General features: G+C 46.2%; 3 protein-coding genes across 6 annotated transcripts; 2 read left to right on the forward strand and 1 right to left on the reverse strand.

Annotated features, from left to right (window-relative positions):
• The first annotated feature begins 334 nt into the window (after window positions 1–334).
• On the forward strand, window positions 335–4,399 carry ppwd1 (peptidylprolyl isomerase domain and WD repeat containing 1). Its single transcript, XM_076077092.1, has 11 exons — window positions 335–505; window positions 627–729; window positions 927–1,030; window positions 1,149–1,269; window positions 1,364–1,811; window positions 1,908–2,098; window positions 2,246–2,435; window positions 2,562–2,743; window positions 2,832–2,913; window positions 2,993–3,175; window positions 4,184–4,399. The coding sequence occupies exons 1-11, from the start codon at window positions 373–375 to the stop codon at window positions 4,325–4,327; spliced, it is 1,881 nt and encodes a 626-aa protein (XP_075933207.1). The 5' UTR covers window positions 335–372; the 3' UTR covers window positions 4,328–4,399.
• Window positions 4,400–4,482: 83 nt separating this feature from the next.
• trim23 (tripartite motif containing 23) lies at window positions 4,483–9,413 on the reverse strand. Of its 2 annotated transcripts, none has more exons than XM_076077204.1 (11): window positions 9,284–9,413; window positions 8,513–8,675; window positions 8,053–8,174; window positions 7,691–7,969; window positions 7,434–7,616; window positions 7,109–7,324; window positions 6,849–6,983; window positions 6,633–6,762; window positions 6,431–6,541; window positions 5,999–6,123; window positions 4,483–5,841 (listed from the first exon to the last, which is right to left on the reverse strand). In XM_076077204.1, exons 1-11 carry the CDS (start codon window positions 9,380–9,382, stop codon window positions 5,662–5,664), a joined length of 1,743 nt encoding a protein of 580 aa, XP_075933319.1. In that variant the 5' UTR covers window positions 9,383–9,413; the 3' UTR covers window positions 4,483–5,661. The 2 variants fall into 2 exon arrangements, with proteins under 2 accessions (XP_075933319.1, XP_075933383.1); XM_076077268.1 differs by having other exon boundaries at window positions 9,295–9,405.
• mzt2b (mitotic spindle organizing protein 2B) lies at window positions 9,269–14,461 on the forward strand. 3 transcript variants are annotated; one of them, XM_076077559.1, is made up of 5 exons: window positions 9,269–9,453; window positions 9,986–10,073; window positions 10,181–10,369; window positions 10,461–10,627; window positions 13,198–14,461. In XM_076077559.1, the coding sequence occupies exons 3-5, from the start codon at window positions 10,194–10,196 to the stop codon at window positions 13,350–13,352; spliced, it is 498 nt and encodes a 165-aa protein (XP_075933674.1). In that variant the 5' UTR covers window positions 9,269–9,453; window positions 9,986–10,073; window positions 10,181–10,193; the 3' UTR covers window positions 13,353–14,461. The 3 variants fall into 3 exon arrangements, with proteins under 3 accessions (XP_075933674.1, XP_075933738.1, XP_075933606.1); XM_076077623.1 differs by lacking the exon at window positions 9,269–9,453 and adding an exon at window positions 12,310–12,447 and having other exon boundaries at window positions 9,844–10,073; window positions 13,207–14,461; XM_076077491.1 differs by lacking the exon at window positions 9,269–9,453 and having other exon boundaries at window positions 9,887–10,073.
• Window positions 14,462–16,961: the final 2,500 nt, after the last annotated feature.

Consider the following 16,961-nt stretch of genomic DNA (forward strand, 5'->3'; position numbering starts at 1 on the left):
TCCTTTAGTTCCACTGCAGTTGAAATACTTCAAGTTGAACAGCTAAATCCTGATACAGATGTGATATAAAAATACGTATTACTGTTGTTGTTGTTGCTGGAACAACACTAATTTATGTTGGGACCGGTAGAAATACGTGGTGGACGTTGCTGTGTTTATAGCGCGTAAACGTCCCAATTTTATTTCTTAAAAAAAAAAAGAAAAGAATAATATATATTTTTTCAACATAAATAGTTAACCTAATTAATTTAATATTTTGCTGGTTTTAATATAGTTTGCCTGAAAACCAGTTAGAAATAATTCAGAAATCGAGACTGCGAACGAAACGGAAGTACCGTAATCCAGGAGGGACCACACTGGAGATTGGCAGCAATGGCGGCGGCTGAAAACAATGTGGAACTTAAGCGAAAAGCCGAAGACGACCAGGATGGAGAAGAGAAAGGAGAAGACGACGAGTGGGTCGGACCCATGCCAAACGAAGCTACCACGACTAAGAAAAGAAAAGGTTGGTCTCCGGTAGTTAGATGCATCCACACATGTTTGGTTCATACCTGCTAAACAATGCTAACCATGCTAACCAAACTCCCGCTAACTGTTGTGTGTTTGTGTTTTGTTATTCTCCTCAGTACTCGAGTATGAGCGTGTTTATCTGGAAAACCTCCCCTCAGCTCTGATGTATGAACGGAGCTACATGCACAGAGACGTTATCACACAGATAGTTTGTTCCAAGTAAGTGGTTTTCACAATAAACCTCACCATAGAGCTCTATGGTGTCACAATAAACCTCACCATAGAGCTATATGGTGTCACAATAAACCTCACCATAGAGCTATATGGGACACCTTTATGATGACTACATCTAAACGTATTTAAGCAAGTTTGCATTTTATTTATTGGACGTTATTTCAATGTTTTTCTCTTCTCAGGACAGACTTCATTATCACGGCCAGCCAGGATGGCCACGTCAAGTTTTGGAAGAAGAGGGAAGACGAGGGGATAGAGTTTGTCAAACACTTTCGTAGCCATCTCGGTAAGCATTCAGTTTATATTACTGGCTCTCCTGCAGTGCGTTTCAGTGTTTGCTCTTTGCATTGTATCCTCAAATATAACGGTGAGTACTGACTTTGTGTTTTTGGTGTTTCCTGCAGGTGTGATAGAAAGCATTGCAGTCAGCGCTGAAGGAGCTCTTCTCTGTTCTGTCGGCGATGATCAGGCCATGAAAGTATTTGACGTCGTCAACTTTGACATGATCAACATGCTGAAGTTGGGGTGAGTTGTTATTACAGAGTTATTGTATTTCATGTGAACACATAAAGGACAAAATGTTGACTAATGTAACATGATTTTTCTCTCCTCTGTGTAGCTTTCATCCAGGCCAGTCTGAGTGGATCTACAATCCCGGAGATGCCATTTGCGCGGTGGCGTGCTCGGAAAAATCCACGGGGAAGATCTTCGTCTACGACGGACGGGGAGGCAACGAGCCGCTCCACGTCTTCGACAAGATGCACTCCTCGCCGCTGGCCCAAATCCGCCTGAACCCCAAATTTAGAGTCATCGTCTCTGCCGACAAAGCCGGGATGCTGGAATACTGGACCGGCCTCCGGAATGAATTCAGGTTCCCCAAGTATGTGCAGTGGGAATACAAAACGGGCACGGACTTGTATGAATTTGCGAAACACAAAACGTATCCCACCAGCCTCACCTTTTCTACTGACGGGAAGAAGATGGCCACCATTGCCTCGGACAGGAAAGTCCGGATCTTCCGCTTCCTCACCGGGAAACTGATGAGAGTGTTCGACGAGTCGTTAACTGTGAGTTCACGACTCGTAAATAACTTCACATAACTATCGATGTAACATTTATCAATGATGTTCATGATGCTAATCACAGCTGCTTCGTCCTTCCAGATGTTCACAGAGTTGCAGCAGATGAGGCAGCAGCTGCCCGACATGGAGTTCGGGAGGCGGATGGCTGTGGAGAGAGAGCTGGAGAAGGTGGACGGCATCCGACTCACCAACATCATCTTTGACGAGACCGGACACTTCGTGCTCTACGGGACGATGCTGGGCATCAAAGTCATCAACGTGGAAACCAACAGGTACAACCTCGATATCACAGTTCTTCAAGTTCATCCACAATCGTGGATTAATTGTGCCGCCCCACCTTAAAGACTGTGATCCGTCTGTCCCACTACCTGGATGTAAAGTCTCTAGTTGAGGTCAAATACCAGATAAATGTTCCCCAGGTGTGTGCGGATCCTCGGGAAGCTGGAGAACATCCGTGTGGTGCAGCTCGGTCTGTTCCAGGGCATCGCTAAGGCCAGCAACGTGGCTCCCACGGTGGAGATGAAGGCCTCCGACAACCCCGCCTTGGACAACATGGAACAGGACCCCACCATCTTCTGCACTGCGTTTAAGAAGAACCGCTTCTACATGGTGAGAGAACACGCCGTTCACGTTTCAGATGTCTACTAGGATAAAATGGGAGGAAGGCGGTTATTCCAGTTAGTTCTACTCCTCTCCGTCTTGATTCTCATTGTTTTCTTTCTTTCCTAACGTAAGTTCTCAAAGAGAGAACCCGAGGACACAAAGAGCGCCGACTCGGACAGAGACATCTTCAACGAGAAGCCCTCGAAGGAGGAGGTGATGGCCGCCACGCAGGCCGAGGGCCCCAAGAGAGTGTCTGACAGCGCCATCATCCACACCACCATGGGAGACATCCACATCAAGCTCTTCCCCGTAGAGTACGTTCCGGAGGACATTTTGTCTTTGTTCAGAAGTCTCCTCACACTTTATTAGATACAAACACTGCTTTGCTCTTTGTTTTTATAGATGCCCCAAAACTGTGGAGAACTTCTGTGTTCACAGCAGGAACGGCTACTTCAACGGCCACATATTCCACCGCGTGATCAAGGTCTGCTTCTCTTTGACTCGTCCACCGATCTGACTCCGCTCTCAGCCGGGTCTAACCCTCCGTCTTTGTCGTTGTGCAGGGCTTTATGATCCAGACGGGAGACCCCACGGGCACGGGCATGGGGGGGGAGAGCATCTGGGGGGGAGAGTTCGAGGACGAGTTCCACGCCACGCTGAGGCACGACCGCCCGTACACGCTCAGCATGGCCAACGGAGGCCCCGGCACCAACGGATCACAGTTCTTCGTCACCGTCGTACCGACTGTAAGTCCTTCATGGTCTCCGGTTCAGAGGAGAGACTCGAGGCCTCATTCACACACTTAAAATGTGAAAAGTTTTACACACAAATCATCAATATTTCAGTTTGTTCTTTCTCTGCGAACAGATTTAGAACATGTTTAACAACATCTTCAGAATCAGAATCAAAACCGTTTATTGCCAACGTATGTAACATACAAGGAATTTGTCATGGCAGGTGGTGCATAACATTAGACAATAACCAACAATCAATAGTGCAAGAAATAGAAACGTATTAAAATTTACATTAGAATTTAGAACAATAGAATTTAAAAGAATTTAAACTATTTTACCTAAAGCAATAGTTTGGGAATTTTGCTTATTTGCTTTCTGGCTGAGAGTTCAATGAGAAGATTGAGAGACTCTGTCAGTACTGTAAATATGAAGCTACAGCTAGCTTAGCATAAAGTATATAAACTAGGATACGGCTGGCCGGGTTCTGTCTTAAAGTCAAAAATAATCAGCCTGTAAAGCCCAGTATCCTCTGAGGGTTAAAGCACTATGAAACTCTGTGAATGAGCCACTTTTAAGATGCTTTTAACCGCTTACCGTATTAACATCTAGCCACCTTACATACTGATAATAATGAGAATGCAGTTTTTTGTTATTTTCGTCACATTTTTGGTCTTAATGGAGAGGGCCTGGTGACCCCCGTAAAGTTTTGGCAATCCCTGGTGAGCAAATGAGGAATTAATTGTGTTTGAAGCCGACTTCTTATCATTTCTCGGTGTTGGAAGTTGTTTGAATAGATCTTGACATTCTGTTGCCTCACTGATAAATGATTTCATTGATGAGGACCTGAAGAAGAACTCTCATGATCACAACAGTCATTAACTAACGGCTTCAGCCGAGTTTAAAATCCATCAGCGAAGCAGCCTGAAAGAGAAAATATGTTATTTTGTTTACCAAATATACATGAAGCTCCTGCGATGTGACGTTTAACAGACGGTGTCATTAATAACTTTCGTCCCTCAGCCGTGGCTCGACAACAAGCACACGGTGTTTGGAAGGTGCACTAAAGGCATGGAGGCGGTCCAGAGGATCTCCAACCTCAAAGTGAACCCCAAGACCGACAAACCGTACGAAGACATCAGCATCATCAACATCACCGTGAAGTGATCGTACGTCTTCTTCATGTCCTGTACAGTGATCCTTTTTTACCAGAATGAGTTATTAAAGAATGTTTGTGGAGCGAGACTCCAGTCAGAGTTATTTGGAGTTTGATAATAATCTAACAAACTGTGAAGAAGAAGCAGCAGCAGCAGCCAGACAGATCAGGTCAGTTAGTTTATTTTACAGCAACAACATTATGAATAATTTACAAAAGCCGTTTAAAGTCCACTGGTAACAAAGGGTTTGATGCACGTTGTGCTTCTACGTCTCAAAAAAACAAATGTTTTCACGCGTGCATTTTATTAGTATTTTTATACATAGATACGTGTAGTAAACATTACATAGCAATGAATACAGATGAAGTCAAATAATGGGTCCTTAATAACGAGACGAGTGTCTGTTCAGGCTGAAAGTTTCACATTACATCATTACTGAAGGCTGTTGATTAAAGGTGTTCATCTCCTGAACACAAACAAACAGGACATGGATTTGATTATTATATTTGCGGAGAAATTAATCTTCAGAGTCTAAGAAACAGCAGGTAGTTCATTTGCTCCCAAATAAAAGTGTGTAGTGAGGAAGCAGACGAGTGCATCAGAGGCTCCACAAGAAAACGGAGGCAGAATCGGTGCATTATAAAAAAAAAAGTAACGTTCCCGCTCATAAATAAGGTTTGCTCTGTAACAGAAAACTCTACCGGTGCGCCATTTCAAGACCAGCTGTGGCATTAAATAGGTTCACACAAACATAACTTAAGAGCCGGTGAAACAGCGACTGCTCACATTAGATGAAGGCGAAGTGTGAACGTTCGACCATCAGTTCTCTGTCCCGTCTAAACACACTGAACGCAGCTTGAAGGAGGACGTTTCTCAGGATTATATGACGTGTTGTCCGAGTATACTGAACCAACAGAAGGTACGTAAATGATACTAACACTACACACTACTCTGCTTTTAGTTAGGATTACCGTCACACATGGAGGTGGTTATGATGAATACCGTGAGATAGGAAGTACAGACGGAGCGTTGTGATCGCTTTACTGTCGGCTAGCTATAGATGCTAGAAGATCAAAGGTGTTAGAACAAAGAAAAGCTAACGAGTTAAGTTGCCTCACATGAAGCAAGTCTTAACTCGTGTTTTTGGGGTTTATTTCTCAGGTTTTTGTAGTTCTTGTTCTGATTCGGTGACGTTACAGAAAGTATTTACATCTTTGTTCTCTCTGCCCACATTGGTGCACAAAGAAGGAAGAGATGAGGCTGAAAGCCGCAGTCCTAAAAGGTAATATCAGGTGGAGGGAGAAGCGGTGAGCAGGGCTCGGAGACGGGTTGTTTTTTAAACGGTTAGGCGACGTCCAGGACGCCGGCGGCCACCAGCTGCCTGGAGAGCCAGTCCAGCCCCTCGTGGAGGCCCATCCCGCTGCGGGCGTCGCAGCCCTGGATGTGCCAGCTCCTCCCGCAGCACAGCTTGTGGAGGCTCAGCAGCTCCGTCATCTCCTCCACGGACACGATGCCGGGAACGTCCTGCAGAGAGAGAGAGACACACCGATCAGCAACTCTGAGCTCAAGACAACGGATCTACTTTATCAGCCAAGAAATAGACCCAACAGCTGAGATGACTGAGGACAACAAGGCTGAACAAATAAGGGTTCGTCTACATTTGCAGATTTCTTTTCAGTACCTGTTTGTTAGCAAAGATGAGCAACAAGGCGTCTCTGAGCTCTTTCTCCGTCAGTAGTTTGGCGAGCTCACTGTGAGCCTCCATCAGTCGGTCCCTGTGACAGCTGTCGATCACAAACACCACCGCTGCACACAAACAAGAGACGTAAAGATTTAACTTCAGCAGACACACAGAAATAAGTCAGCTGTCACATTTTAACATGTGATGATGCACAAGAGTTAAGGAGAAAAGAAATTAAGTTCATGTTAAAGTTGATATAAATTATTTCCTGACATTTTTTGGAAGGCTACTACTGAAGTTTCTTGTTAAATTATAACTCAGCTACTAGATTACTGAGCCTATAAAAAGTATTCACAGCTATTTAATGCGTCACTTTTTTAAAGCTAATTATCTCAGTGAAGAGAAGGATGTCTTCAAAGTGACCGACTGTACCTTGGGTGTTCAGGTAATAGTGCTTCCAGAGAGGTCTCAGCTTATGTTTTCCACCCACGTCCCAGATGGTGAATTTCAAATTCTTATATTCAACCGTCTCCACATTGAAACCTTTGAAAAAAAGAATAAAAACAGGCTTTATTTAGAAGAAGAGCTTTCTCATTCTCGTGGATTCATTATAAACTCTATTAAATGGATTTACCGATGGTCGGGATGGGCTGCATGAACTCGTCTCGTTTCAGCTTGAAGAGGATCGTGGTTTTTCCCGCTCCGTCCAGCCCGAGAGTCACGACGCGGATCTCCATCTTCGGACCGATGTGGACCCTGTTGTCCTGAAAAGCAGAGCACATGTTCCAGTGTTACATACTGGAACAAACTCTTGGGGAGCGCGCTACACGAGTGGACGACTGGTGCGTACTTTAGTGAAGGTGACGGGGATGCCGGCGTCCAGCTGAATGTGATCCGTCAGCTCCATGAACTGGTGCTGCTGCTTTTGAAGCGTCTCCAGCAAACAGTTGATCTCCTGCTTCGCCAGCACGACTCTGCAGTCGTCCTACAACCGGACAGAAGCGGCGCGCGCGCGCACACACACACACACACACACACACACACATATCATCGTATCACACGTGCATCAGCCCCGATACTGGAAACCAGTTCAGTGTTCCGGTGTCCTACCTGTTGCAGTGTTTTCTCGCAGTGCATGCAGGCGGTGGAGACCTGCGACAGCAGGATGGTCATGTCCTCCTGCTGCTGCCTCAGCCAGATCAGCCGCTCCCTGACGTGAGCGTCCACCACGCTCAGCGCCATCTCCTCCTGCCGGCACAGAGTGTCGTGGAGGTCCGCGAAGTACGCCCGGACGCAGGACCGAGCGCTCTCTGCCGTGCCGGGGACCTGGAGAAGACATTTGGGGGGGGGGGGGGCGTCAACACCGGGGGGAAAGAAAAAGCGCTCTTTTTTTCTTTCTTTTTTTGCATGAAAGTCCTGCGACTGCATCTCTTACGTGCTCGGTGTGTGCCATGCCGACGCCGTCCTCCACTATCTGCTCCCCGCCTTCTATCTGCTGCACGATGCCCACCAGCTTCCTCGAGTACTCGGACACTTCGTCTGTGAAGGTGCGGATGCAGTGAGCCATGTCCAGAATGGACGCACGGATCTGATTCGCTTCAGACTCGAGAACAGTGTGCTGAAAAGAAAAAAGGACAACATGAGCTTGTCCTCTTTGGATTAAGGGTCTCCAACACGCGGACCGTAGCTCACCTTGTGTCCCTGGTGCTTGCCGTACTCCTTGCACACGCAGCACATGAGCGGCCCCGACTGACAGGCCTCCTCCAGGCAGACGAACTCGATGGCGTGGACCTGGTGCTGGTGGCACAGGGTCTTCTCGTGCGGCTTGTCGGCAAGCGGCACCCGGCGGTGTTTGGCCAGCGTGCGGGTGGAGTGGGTGAGCTGGGAGCACTCGGCACACAGGTGGGTGGCGCACACGGTGCAGTACATGGAGGCCGTGTGGCTCTCGTCCTCGTCACACCGGATTATACACTAGTTGGGGGAAAAAAGGGGAGAATGGTGAGCGAGAGGTGCGAACGTAGACGTGTCCATCGGATAAATATCGGTTGGCTTACTTCTCCCATGCCTTTCAGGGCGTCCTCCGCCATCCCCGACTGGTTGCTCGCTCCATTCTGGAGTCGCTCCAGGAGTTCAAGCAGAGCAAAGTTCTTCTTCAGACCCCAAACTCCAGAATCACCTACAAAGATGTGTCAAAAAAGAAGAAGAAGATAAAAAGGTGTTCCAACCTCAAAACAAAGAAAACACCAACTTAAATATGTTTTGTAGCAGTTATTTTGTCCAACCTACACGTAACTTTTGACAACTTTTCAGGGCTTTTTAATCAGTATGTTTGAATTAAAAGTGACGAAAAAGTCCCAACATGTTGTGTTTAAGGTTCTCTGTTGGTTCTGGGATTTTTGTGCCGTGCTGGTTTGACAAGTCAAGAGAAGACGCACTAGTTATCTGGAGTCCTGAAGCCGCAGAAACTGGTTCACATCATCCTTTTTAACTGGTAACGGATGTTTTCAGACTCACCCAGCTCGGTGACCTGTCTGTCGAAGGGGCAGCGGACCGCCCGGCCGTGGAGGGGCAGCCGGGTGAGGCAGTCGTGGCACACGGTGTGACCACAGAGGAGGAGACGAGGGACCTTGTCTCCCTGGAGAGAGAAGACGTCCTCACACACTCCACACTCCAGCACCTGTGGGTGAACACACACTTATTGATTTCCACACACATCTTTTGTCTGTGACAGTAACTGGTGCAGAGATGAAGACATCTTAATTGGCTGGCACTGATTTATGGGAGTTAATTTAAAGGGATGCTCTTCAAGGAGAGTCAAGTAGTTTAAGAGTCACTTTGACTCATAGCATTTCAGATAATTAACCCTTCTGATTTACAGCTGGTGATGTTGACATCTGGTAAACATAATTCAGAGAGCAGATTCTGACGCGCACGCACGCGTCACTGCCACTCAGCGGAGCTGCAGTCGACCTAAATGGCAACCTAAAGCTAGCGACGCCAGCTAACTGTTAGCATGCTGGAAGCACAAATATTGGGTGTTTTTTGCACGAATATAATAAAAGCTAATCATTAAATAAATGAGTAATATGTATGCACGTAGCTCCTATAGAATCTAGCTGACTGTTTGGCGTCCCCAGAGTGACGCCAACGCAGCAGCATTCACCCAAAATCAGAAGCCACGAAGAAGAGGCTGCTGTCGAGCCTTTCGTGCAAACAACAACAACAATAAATCACTGCAAACGTAACGCATATGTAGATTTTTTTTTTAGTGACAATATTAACGACCTTCACCGAACCTCCGTGAGCTCCCCTCCCGTGTCGGATACAGGGCTCCATCGGGGCTACGGCGCCCTGCTTGTTTATTCCTGCTGCGGCAGCGGCCATTCTTGGACGACAGCGCAGAGGTCTGAGCAGGTGCGAGAGGACGATCCCGCAAGTACTTCCGGTTTCGCTCGGTGAGCCATACGATGCCGTTCTTTTGTGTTTTTCTTTTCTTGTAAGAACACAATGTACTGATCCTTATTGTGTCATACATTTGATTGTATTGGTACGATGCCGATAATGTTACGTTCATATTGTACTAGAATTTTTTAATTTATTTTTTAGATAAAGTATTTTATTTTGGAAATTCAAAAACAACATTTTCATAAATATGAAGGTTTAAAGAAAAATCATTTTACTTTTTAATTTAAACGTGTTTAGTTATTCACGTAAAGATATCAACTTTAATTTAGGATTTAATAAAGTTATTGTACTAGAAACTTTGCTATGCCATCTACATCCTGCTTTGTAGCGCATGCGCAGTGCCACAAAGTCAATTTGTGACTATTTAGCTGACTCATATCGAAATACTTTCCCCAACACTGATGAAAAGACATCGTAATTTGGTTATATTCGGTTAAATACTCCGTAAAAAAATAAATATTCTGCTGACTACAAGTACCAAAGTACAACACGGTTTGTCTAATGTTGATGACGTAATTACAGCGCGCCTCGCCTTGGCACCAGCAAGCAAGAAGGAACTGTTGTGGCGAATGAGACTCTTTAACGTTGACCCGTCAGCGCTCATTTAACGGTAGGTGTTTCATATTTTAACTAAAATAGTTGTTGAGCTTGTTTTTATTACATATTAATTCACCTTATTTATTGTTATTCATTCCTCCCATCCACGTCCAATCCAAGTACCCGCCCACTGATGTCTCAACAACCGCAGCAGACGCTGCCCTCCGCCCCAGACTCCCCCGCGCTGGTGGTCACCAGTAACGTGCAGAAATATGCCATCAAGAAGAAGAAAGTCCTCAGTGCTGAAGAAGCTGAGCTGTTTGAGCTAACTCAGGCTGCAGGCATCACTGTGGACCAGGAGGTCTTCAAGTAAGAGTCGTATAATTTGCAGGAAAACGTGGATATGGAGCAATGGATCCTGGTTTTTACATTCTTGTCCGCCTCTTCTTTCCCTCATCAGGATCATAGTGGACCTGTTAAAGATGAACGTGGCTCCTCAGGCGGTCTTCCAGACTCTGAAGGCGATGTGTGCGGGTCAGAGGGTCGCCGAAGGCTGCGGTGTTGGGGAGTCTTCAACCGTCTCCCACGCCGCCGTCGGCACCACCACAGCACCTACAGAGGCCAGAGGTCAGTGTCTGCAGAGGGATCAGAGAGAGTCTTCAGGGTCCAGGGTCCAGGTGTAAGCTGGTGCAAGAAAAACTAGCACGGCAGAGAGGGAGGTCCGCCCACAGAGGTGTAACAGGCCTTTAACACAGCAAAGCACAGGCGTCACTGACACCACTAAAGTAGGTTACGTTAAAGTACAAAATGCAGTGTTTGTGGTTGAAGCTAAGGACCAATCAGCTCTTTGATCAGGCGTTTCCCATCATGCCTTTGGTCTTACAGTCGGCGGAGAGCAGCTGAGTTACAGACGTCTCTTTCCCAATGTAAGTCTATGGGAAGAAGTCTTTTTTTGGGGCTCAATGGCATCACATGATGGACCTGGAAGTTGGGGGCTTGGTCCGGATCAAGTCGGACACAAATCTACCCAGCATGCATTGTGCGGCGACTTGCAGTGATCAGTTCTGTGCAGGCCTGACTCATCTTGAACGAGTCTACTGTGTATAGAGTTAGTACGTAGTATGAAACATGCACACTACTTTCTAACAATCCCACAATGCATTGTGTTGGAATTTATAGATGTGAACATTTTGAGACTTACACGTATCAATTAAGGCACAAAATGATGATTCATAATCATGTCAGAGGGTTGGTTGTATAGGGAGATGTAAATGAGGAAGGTTACGAGGTCTGACGATGCGTTTTGTCTTTAAATATATATTTCGGGCTCTGCGCAGGCACCTCTTTGTCACCAATATCACTGATGCTCGGTACCAACGATTTCAATAAACCACTGCAGAGCCCTGCTGTACTGGGCTGTGTACGTTCCACGCCATTTCGCACTGTTTCCATTCAGGAAGCTTTCTGTTGCTCCTCTGTAAGAGTTAACAATAGCTTAGGGAACACTGGAATTTGGCCATCAAAGGTTTTCCTTAAGAAATGCATCTGTTTATAAGCTCTTTTTTCACCAGGGTGGATTTGTGTCCGTTGAATTCACAGCCAAAGCGTCACAGGAATGGAAAAATTACATTGCATTTCTCTGCAACAACAAGGGGAAATGTCTGCAGTGAAAAGTGTTGCTGGTCGTATACTTATTGGGAATATACTACATTTGATTTGTAATATTTCCTTTTATTTGGCTAAATTAAGCGTCCTGCAAATCTCCCTTTACTTCCCTGTTGCTTCTCTCAAAAGTTAGAATCAGTGAGAAAATAAATAACACAAACTGCGACGAATGGAAACATCTCTGCTTCCTGACACCACGGTATTCAGTGCTGGAGAGAGTCTGTGTCTGCGGATCACTTTCCTACGGAGTGAAAAGAGCTCAAGGTCTGAAAGGTTCAGGCTCACAGCTTTTCACAACAAAGTGTAGAGATGGCGACGACTTCAAGAGGTTTTTAGAATCTTTTCTTTTCACCTTTACCTTTCAGTTTGCTCTCGCTATTCTTCCTCTGCTCTTTGCTTGTCACTTCCCTTCTCGAGCATGTGAAATATTCACATTCCTTCACTTAAGTACTGAACACACTGTAGTCCTAATCCCCCCCCCCCCCCCCCCCCACCTTCACTCCACCCCAAAGTGAGGTTTTCCACCTCGATGGAGGTGAACTGCAGACGGAGGATAAAGATGTAGATGGTCATGTGTGCGTGTCACGCTGCTTTCTAATTTCCTTTTCTATCCCCCGTTGAATTGTGCTTCCTGTTTACTGAAGAAGAGGACTCTTTGGTTTCTGGAAAGAGCCCTAAGCCTTCTGCAGCCGCCCCCTCAGCGTCTGGCTCCAGGGCCACAAGAGTCAACACTAAGATTGTGGTCTACGGCCCCCAAGACGCTAGCTCTCCTCACTCTCAAGGTCCCCCACCTGCTGCACCTTGTCCTCCACCTCCATCCGTCTTTATATATCTAGAGGGTTGCATAAACCTCGCTGCATGGACCGGGATCGTGCCATAAAAACGCATGCCGTGATGTCCCCATTTCATGGTGTAGAGTGGAAACTGTGTGTGTGTGTGTGTGTTTACATGCATGTGGACTAGAAAGATAAAACCTTTATTAAGCCCAGCAGCACTGTACTGCTCACTGGCTGCTAACGTTAACTAGCTCTCCTAACACTGATTTGATGTTCACATTATAACGTTATCAGGAATAAAACAGTGTGCACCAGAGTGCTCTATTCTTTATACTGCGACAGTTTTCCTAAAATTAGATGTTAAAGAGTCACAACATATCTTCCTGCTTGCAGTATCGATGTATATATATATTGCTATGTATTGAATCGTATCGTGATGCGTACCGACACATTGTGGTCAACACACAGCCCTTCATTTGTAAGAGGAGGAATTAGTCATTTCTTCTTTCAAATGTAACATAGACTCACTTTAAGTCTCTGGAGACGCACTGAATCATCACATAAAAGCCCTTTTTGGTTCCTGTTATAATCAACGATGCAGTGTTGATGTGCAGTTCTGTAAACTTCATCTAAAAGAAGGTACGGAGTTGGAACAGTTTCCTTTTTTGTCTGTATGTGAAATGCATTTCTTCATTTCGATCACAGTAACTCAGAGCTCCTCTGCTTTCCTTAACCTCGTCTTGTTTCCTCTCTTAGTGTCAGCAGTGCGCAGTAAAGCCGGAGCGAGCCACAGCGAGAAGAGCAGAGAGGCTTCCAGCCAGCGAGTGCAGCGGCAGCCGAGCGCCACCAGAGGGCAGAAGACCAAGAGCTCCGGCAGCAGCAGCTCCTCCTCGCAGATAAACTCCACATGAGGTCAACACCAGACCTCCTGTACATGCTTACAATATTTAAGTTTCTCTATGTTTTACTGTGGGCCGTGTTTTGAAGGGTTGGTTCACCGGTTTTATTAGCGCTGCTTATAGCTCAACATTTCAACATATCGACAGTCTCTCCAGGAACAAGGTCCAGATAACGCTGACTCAGGGGTCTTTAAACACTTGTTTACATTTTGGCTAACTGGCCCCATTAAAAGTGTGCCCTGTTAGCTGTTAGCGGTTGCAGTGTAGCTTCCTATGTACAGACCACATTCACTGGATTACTTTAACACTGAGGGGAACTTAAAAACATGATGATTCTCAAGTTCAGGAGTAATGAGGAGCATCTTTTTAGAGATTCATCAGCGGTGACGACATCCTCTGAGAGTGAGTCCTCTAGAAACACGTCTGTGTGGTGAGATATCAGAGCTAAGGGTTCTAAAGTAGCTTCATTACCTTTCACCTCCTGGTTCATAGAGTGCTGCAGGAATGAGGCCTGAAACCCGGTTCCCTCGTCTCGAAGTCGATGCGTTTATTGAATGTGTTTTTGGTTTGGTGTCTGTGGTTAAACTTGAGCCGAAGAGATTTTAAAGTTTAGTTCTACGACATAAAATACGCCCGTAGATATACCTCTGAAGCTTTTACGTGTCTTAAAAAAGCCTTTATCTTGATGGTGGAGACGTGAAGTCATGCGACTTTGTTGTGTTTACGTTATAGCCAACCGTTAGCTTAAGATCCAAAATCAAATCAATGTGACGCTAACTTCCTGTTTGACTACAAACATACGTCCTCGCTGCAGCACTCTAGTTTTTAACGGAACTATTTTGGTTCAACAAACTCAGTGAGGTCTGTGATGAGAGGCTACCTGCATGACTAGATAGAGACAACTGATGTTAACTTAGAAGATGTTTTATTTGTTTATTTGGTGAACCAATCCTTTGAAGTTCTAACGTGACGTAAGAAACTCCGTCTGCTCAGATGAAAAGCAGACAGAAAAGAATAAAACACATTCTAACATATTTAGATTTTCTACTGCAAATGTCTGTATTCAATGTGCAACTTTTTTTATATAATTCATCTCAAATAAACCCAATAACAACAACATACCTCCCTGATTTCAACAATGTGATTCCTCACTCTGCGTTTGTAGATTTAAAGATCTCCACACATATAAACATTTAAACATCCGCATCTCATTTAAAACCCAGTTATCTCCGAACATGCAACAGATTCTAGAAGCTTTTAACGCCTTTGCATCCCTGACACTTGTATTGTCATAACTGTCTCCACTTCCTGTTGTTTCATGACTTGCACAGAGCGTCACACTCAGCTACTCACCACGACAACAAAGGGCCAAAAGAAAGCTTTGCTTCTGCAACAATCTACCAGCACAGGTCCGAGTAGTCGCGGTCTGTCTGTCTTTCTTCTTCTTCTGTGCGCTGAATGAACAGCTGTTGTGTCTTTACTTCTCGTTGAATGGTTGGAAACACAGCGGGCGCCTCGAGGAATGCAGGTTACTGTGTGATGGAGATGAAAACGAGCGCTCGCTGCTATCGATCTGACTCCACCTGTGATGGTCTAATTGATTTGTGTTCTCTTCTGCCCCGTTGGCTATAAAAGGATCATTTAAAAATGTTTTTTCAAGTGTGGAATTTGATGCTGCTGCCTGAGTGGTTTACCAGCCATCACATGGGGGCAGCAGACGCACACTGCAATTAATATCACCACCCAGTTGAGCCCGAATCTCTCTTTCCTGCTGCTATCATGAATGAGAAGTGAATGTTGGAAACAAAGCGTCTCATTCACAACCAGACTGATGGTCCACCTCTCAGGTGGTTCAGCGGTCTGCAGGGCCTTTCTGTAGCCGCAGGGCCTATACATATATTTTATATTTCCTATTCTTTATGTGGCCGTTTGTCCTGTTTATGAGCCGCTGCCTCTCTGCTCTGCGCTCTGCGCTGATGGCAGCGGGCCTGTAATTGATGGCACCTTATTGCTGTGGTGTAGCAGGTTTAATGGGGCTTGACAGAGCAAGAGAAAGCAGCATGCGACCGGGGAGGGAACTTAACCCTTTTTTCGCTCACACACGAACACCCCGCCCTGCTCGCCTGTTTGCCCCCCCATACTGCACATCAACGCGTGCGAACACAAACGAGAATACAAACAGGGGCCCTCGGTGATTAGCTTGATTCCTCCTGTTATCAGTGGTCACGGTTAATGGAGGTGTGTGTGTGTGTGTGTGTGTGTGTGTGTGTGGTTCAAGCAGGCCCAGACTCCCCTCTGACTCCACTTCCGTGAAATAAATAAACACTCGCCAGCTGTTGGGTGCTCGCCCCCGTTTTGCTCGGAGGAAACTAAATGTGTTTGACAAAGGTAAACGGCCGGGAATTTATCTCCACACACTGGCTCCCAGTCTGCAGTTCCTCATGTGACCTATAGGGGTCAGTGTGGGTCCAAGCTACCGACCTGCCCCCCCCCCCCCCCCACCTTGGATTTCCATAGGCATCCACTCCAGCATTTTTTGGATGTGTTTATTTTGTTATGAGGGAATTTCATGGCTAGCGCAGGCTCCTCCATTAAATAGGGAGTGTTATCCTTCACTCAGGCGCTCCACACACACACACACACACACACTCGTGTGAATGAACGCTGTGTGTGTGTGTGTGTGCACACACACTATATGCACCATTAATCAATAGAGACGATGAAATGATGCTATTGTGCGTGAGGCAGGGCGAGCGGCGCGTTGAATAATGAGCTAGTCAAAGCTGTTGGCAAATCATTAATGTAAGGTGTTGGTCTAAACCAAGTTCTCACACTCGCGCCGTGCAAGCTGTTCCCAGGTGACAAAAAACTGGGGAGAGACACTATTTTAGGAGCCGGTATCACACCTCTCTTTCTTTTCTCTCTTTCTATATATTCCCTACAGAATCTCTTTCTCTGTGAGAGCTCTCGGGCTGGGGTGTGGAGGAATATCATCCTGTTTCTCTCCTCCCTTCTCTCGGGTATTATCCTCTCCTCTGAACTCTTGGTCCACATTTCTCTCTATAAATTTATAGGCCGCTTTCCCTCCCTTGTTGTCTCCCTACATTCACTCCCTCCTCTAACCCCTTCACTCTCCATCATCACACCGCCCTCCTCCTCCTCCGCCGCCTCCTCCTCCTCCATCACCCTCCTTGCCAGGCTTGCTGCAGATTGGCTATTTCCTGCACGCGCCCAGTAGAGCCCTTATCAGAGGTAAAGTGCTGATTGTTGGTCTGTCTCTCAGGCTGACTGACAGCTGGGGCCGCGCTGCTGAAATGCCTGATTTGGTCAATGTTTGTCTGTGGGTCCTTATCTCCACACCTTATATTAACTGCCTTGACAGTTTGTGCAGGCAGTCTCTCTCCATCTTGTTTCTCCCCCACACCTCCACCTCCCTCCGTCCTCTGTCTCTGTCTCCATTCACTCCTCTATACTCTCTGCTATAGTCTTCCAACCAGCAGCTAAACACTCTCCTCCTCCTCCTCCATCATCATTCTTCCTCTTGTAGTCGGATCAGCAGCTTAAGCACCGTAAACGTCGCTTTAGTTCCTGTTTATTTCTTTTTCTTTACTGTTCGTGGCC

Source organism: Anarhichas minor, unplaced genomic scaffold (genome assembly GCF_050575085.1).
Source record: "Anarhichas minor isolate MPS153535 unplaced genomic scaffold, ASM5057508v1 ptg000002l, whole genome shotgun sequence".
In the NCBI taxonomy this organism is placed as follows: domain Eukaryota; kingdom Metazoa; phylum Chordata; class Actinopteri; order Perciformes; family Anarhichadidae; genus Anarhichas; species Anarhichas minor.

Excerpts from the sequence above, each read along its gene's own strand:
- mzt2b (XM_076077623.1), top strand. The coding sequence starts at position 10,194 with ATGTCTCAACAACCGCAGCAGACGCTGCCCTCCGCCCCAGACTCCCCC. Across the intron at positions 10,370-10,460 it reads GTGGACCAGGAGGTCTTCAA|GATCATAGTGGACCTGTTAA; the intron begins GTAAGAGTCGTA and ends TTCCCTCATCAG. Across the intron at positions 10,628-12,309 it reads AGCACCTACAGAGGCCAGAG|AAGAGGACTCTTTGGTTTCT; the intron begins GTCAGTGTCTGC and ends TGTTTACTGAAG.
- ppwd1 (XM_076077092.1), top strand. The coding sequence starts at position 373 with ATGGCGGCGGCTGAAAACAATGTGGAACTTAAGCGAAAAGCCGAAGAC. Across the intron at positions 1,270-1,363 it reads ATCAACATGCTGAAGTTGGG|CTTTCATCCAGGCCAGTCTG; the intron begins GTGAGTTGTTAT and ends TCCTCTGTGTAG. Across the intron at positions 2,099-2,245 it reads ATCAACGTGGAAACCAACAG|GTGTGTGCGGATCCTCGGGA; the intron begins GTACAACCTCGA and ends AATGTTCCCCAG.
- trim23 (XM_076077204.1), bottom strand. The coding sequence starts at position 9,382 with ATGGCCGCTGCCGCAGCAGGAATAAACAAGCAGGGCGCCGTAGCCCCG. Across the intron at positions 7,325-7,433 it reads GCATGGCACACACCGAGCAC|GTCCCCGGCACGGCAGAGAG; the intron begins GTAAGAGATGCA and ends TGTCTTCTCCAG. Across the intron at positions 6,984-7,108 it reads GCGAGAAAACACTGCAACAG|GACGACTGCAGAGTCGTGCT; the intron begins GTAGGACACCGG and ends GTCCGGTTGTAG.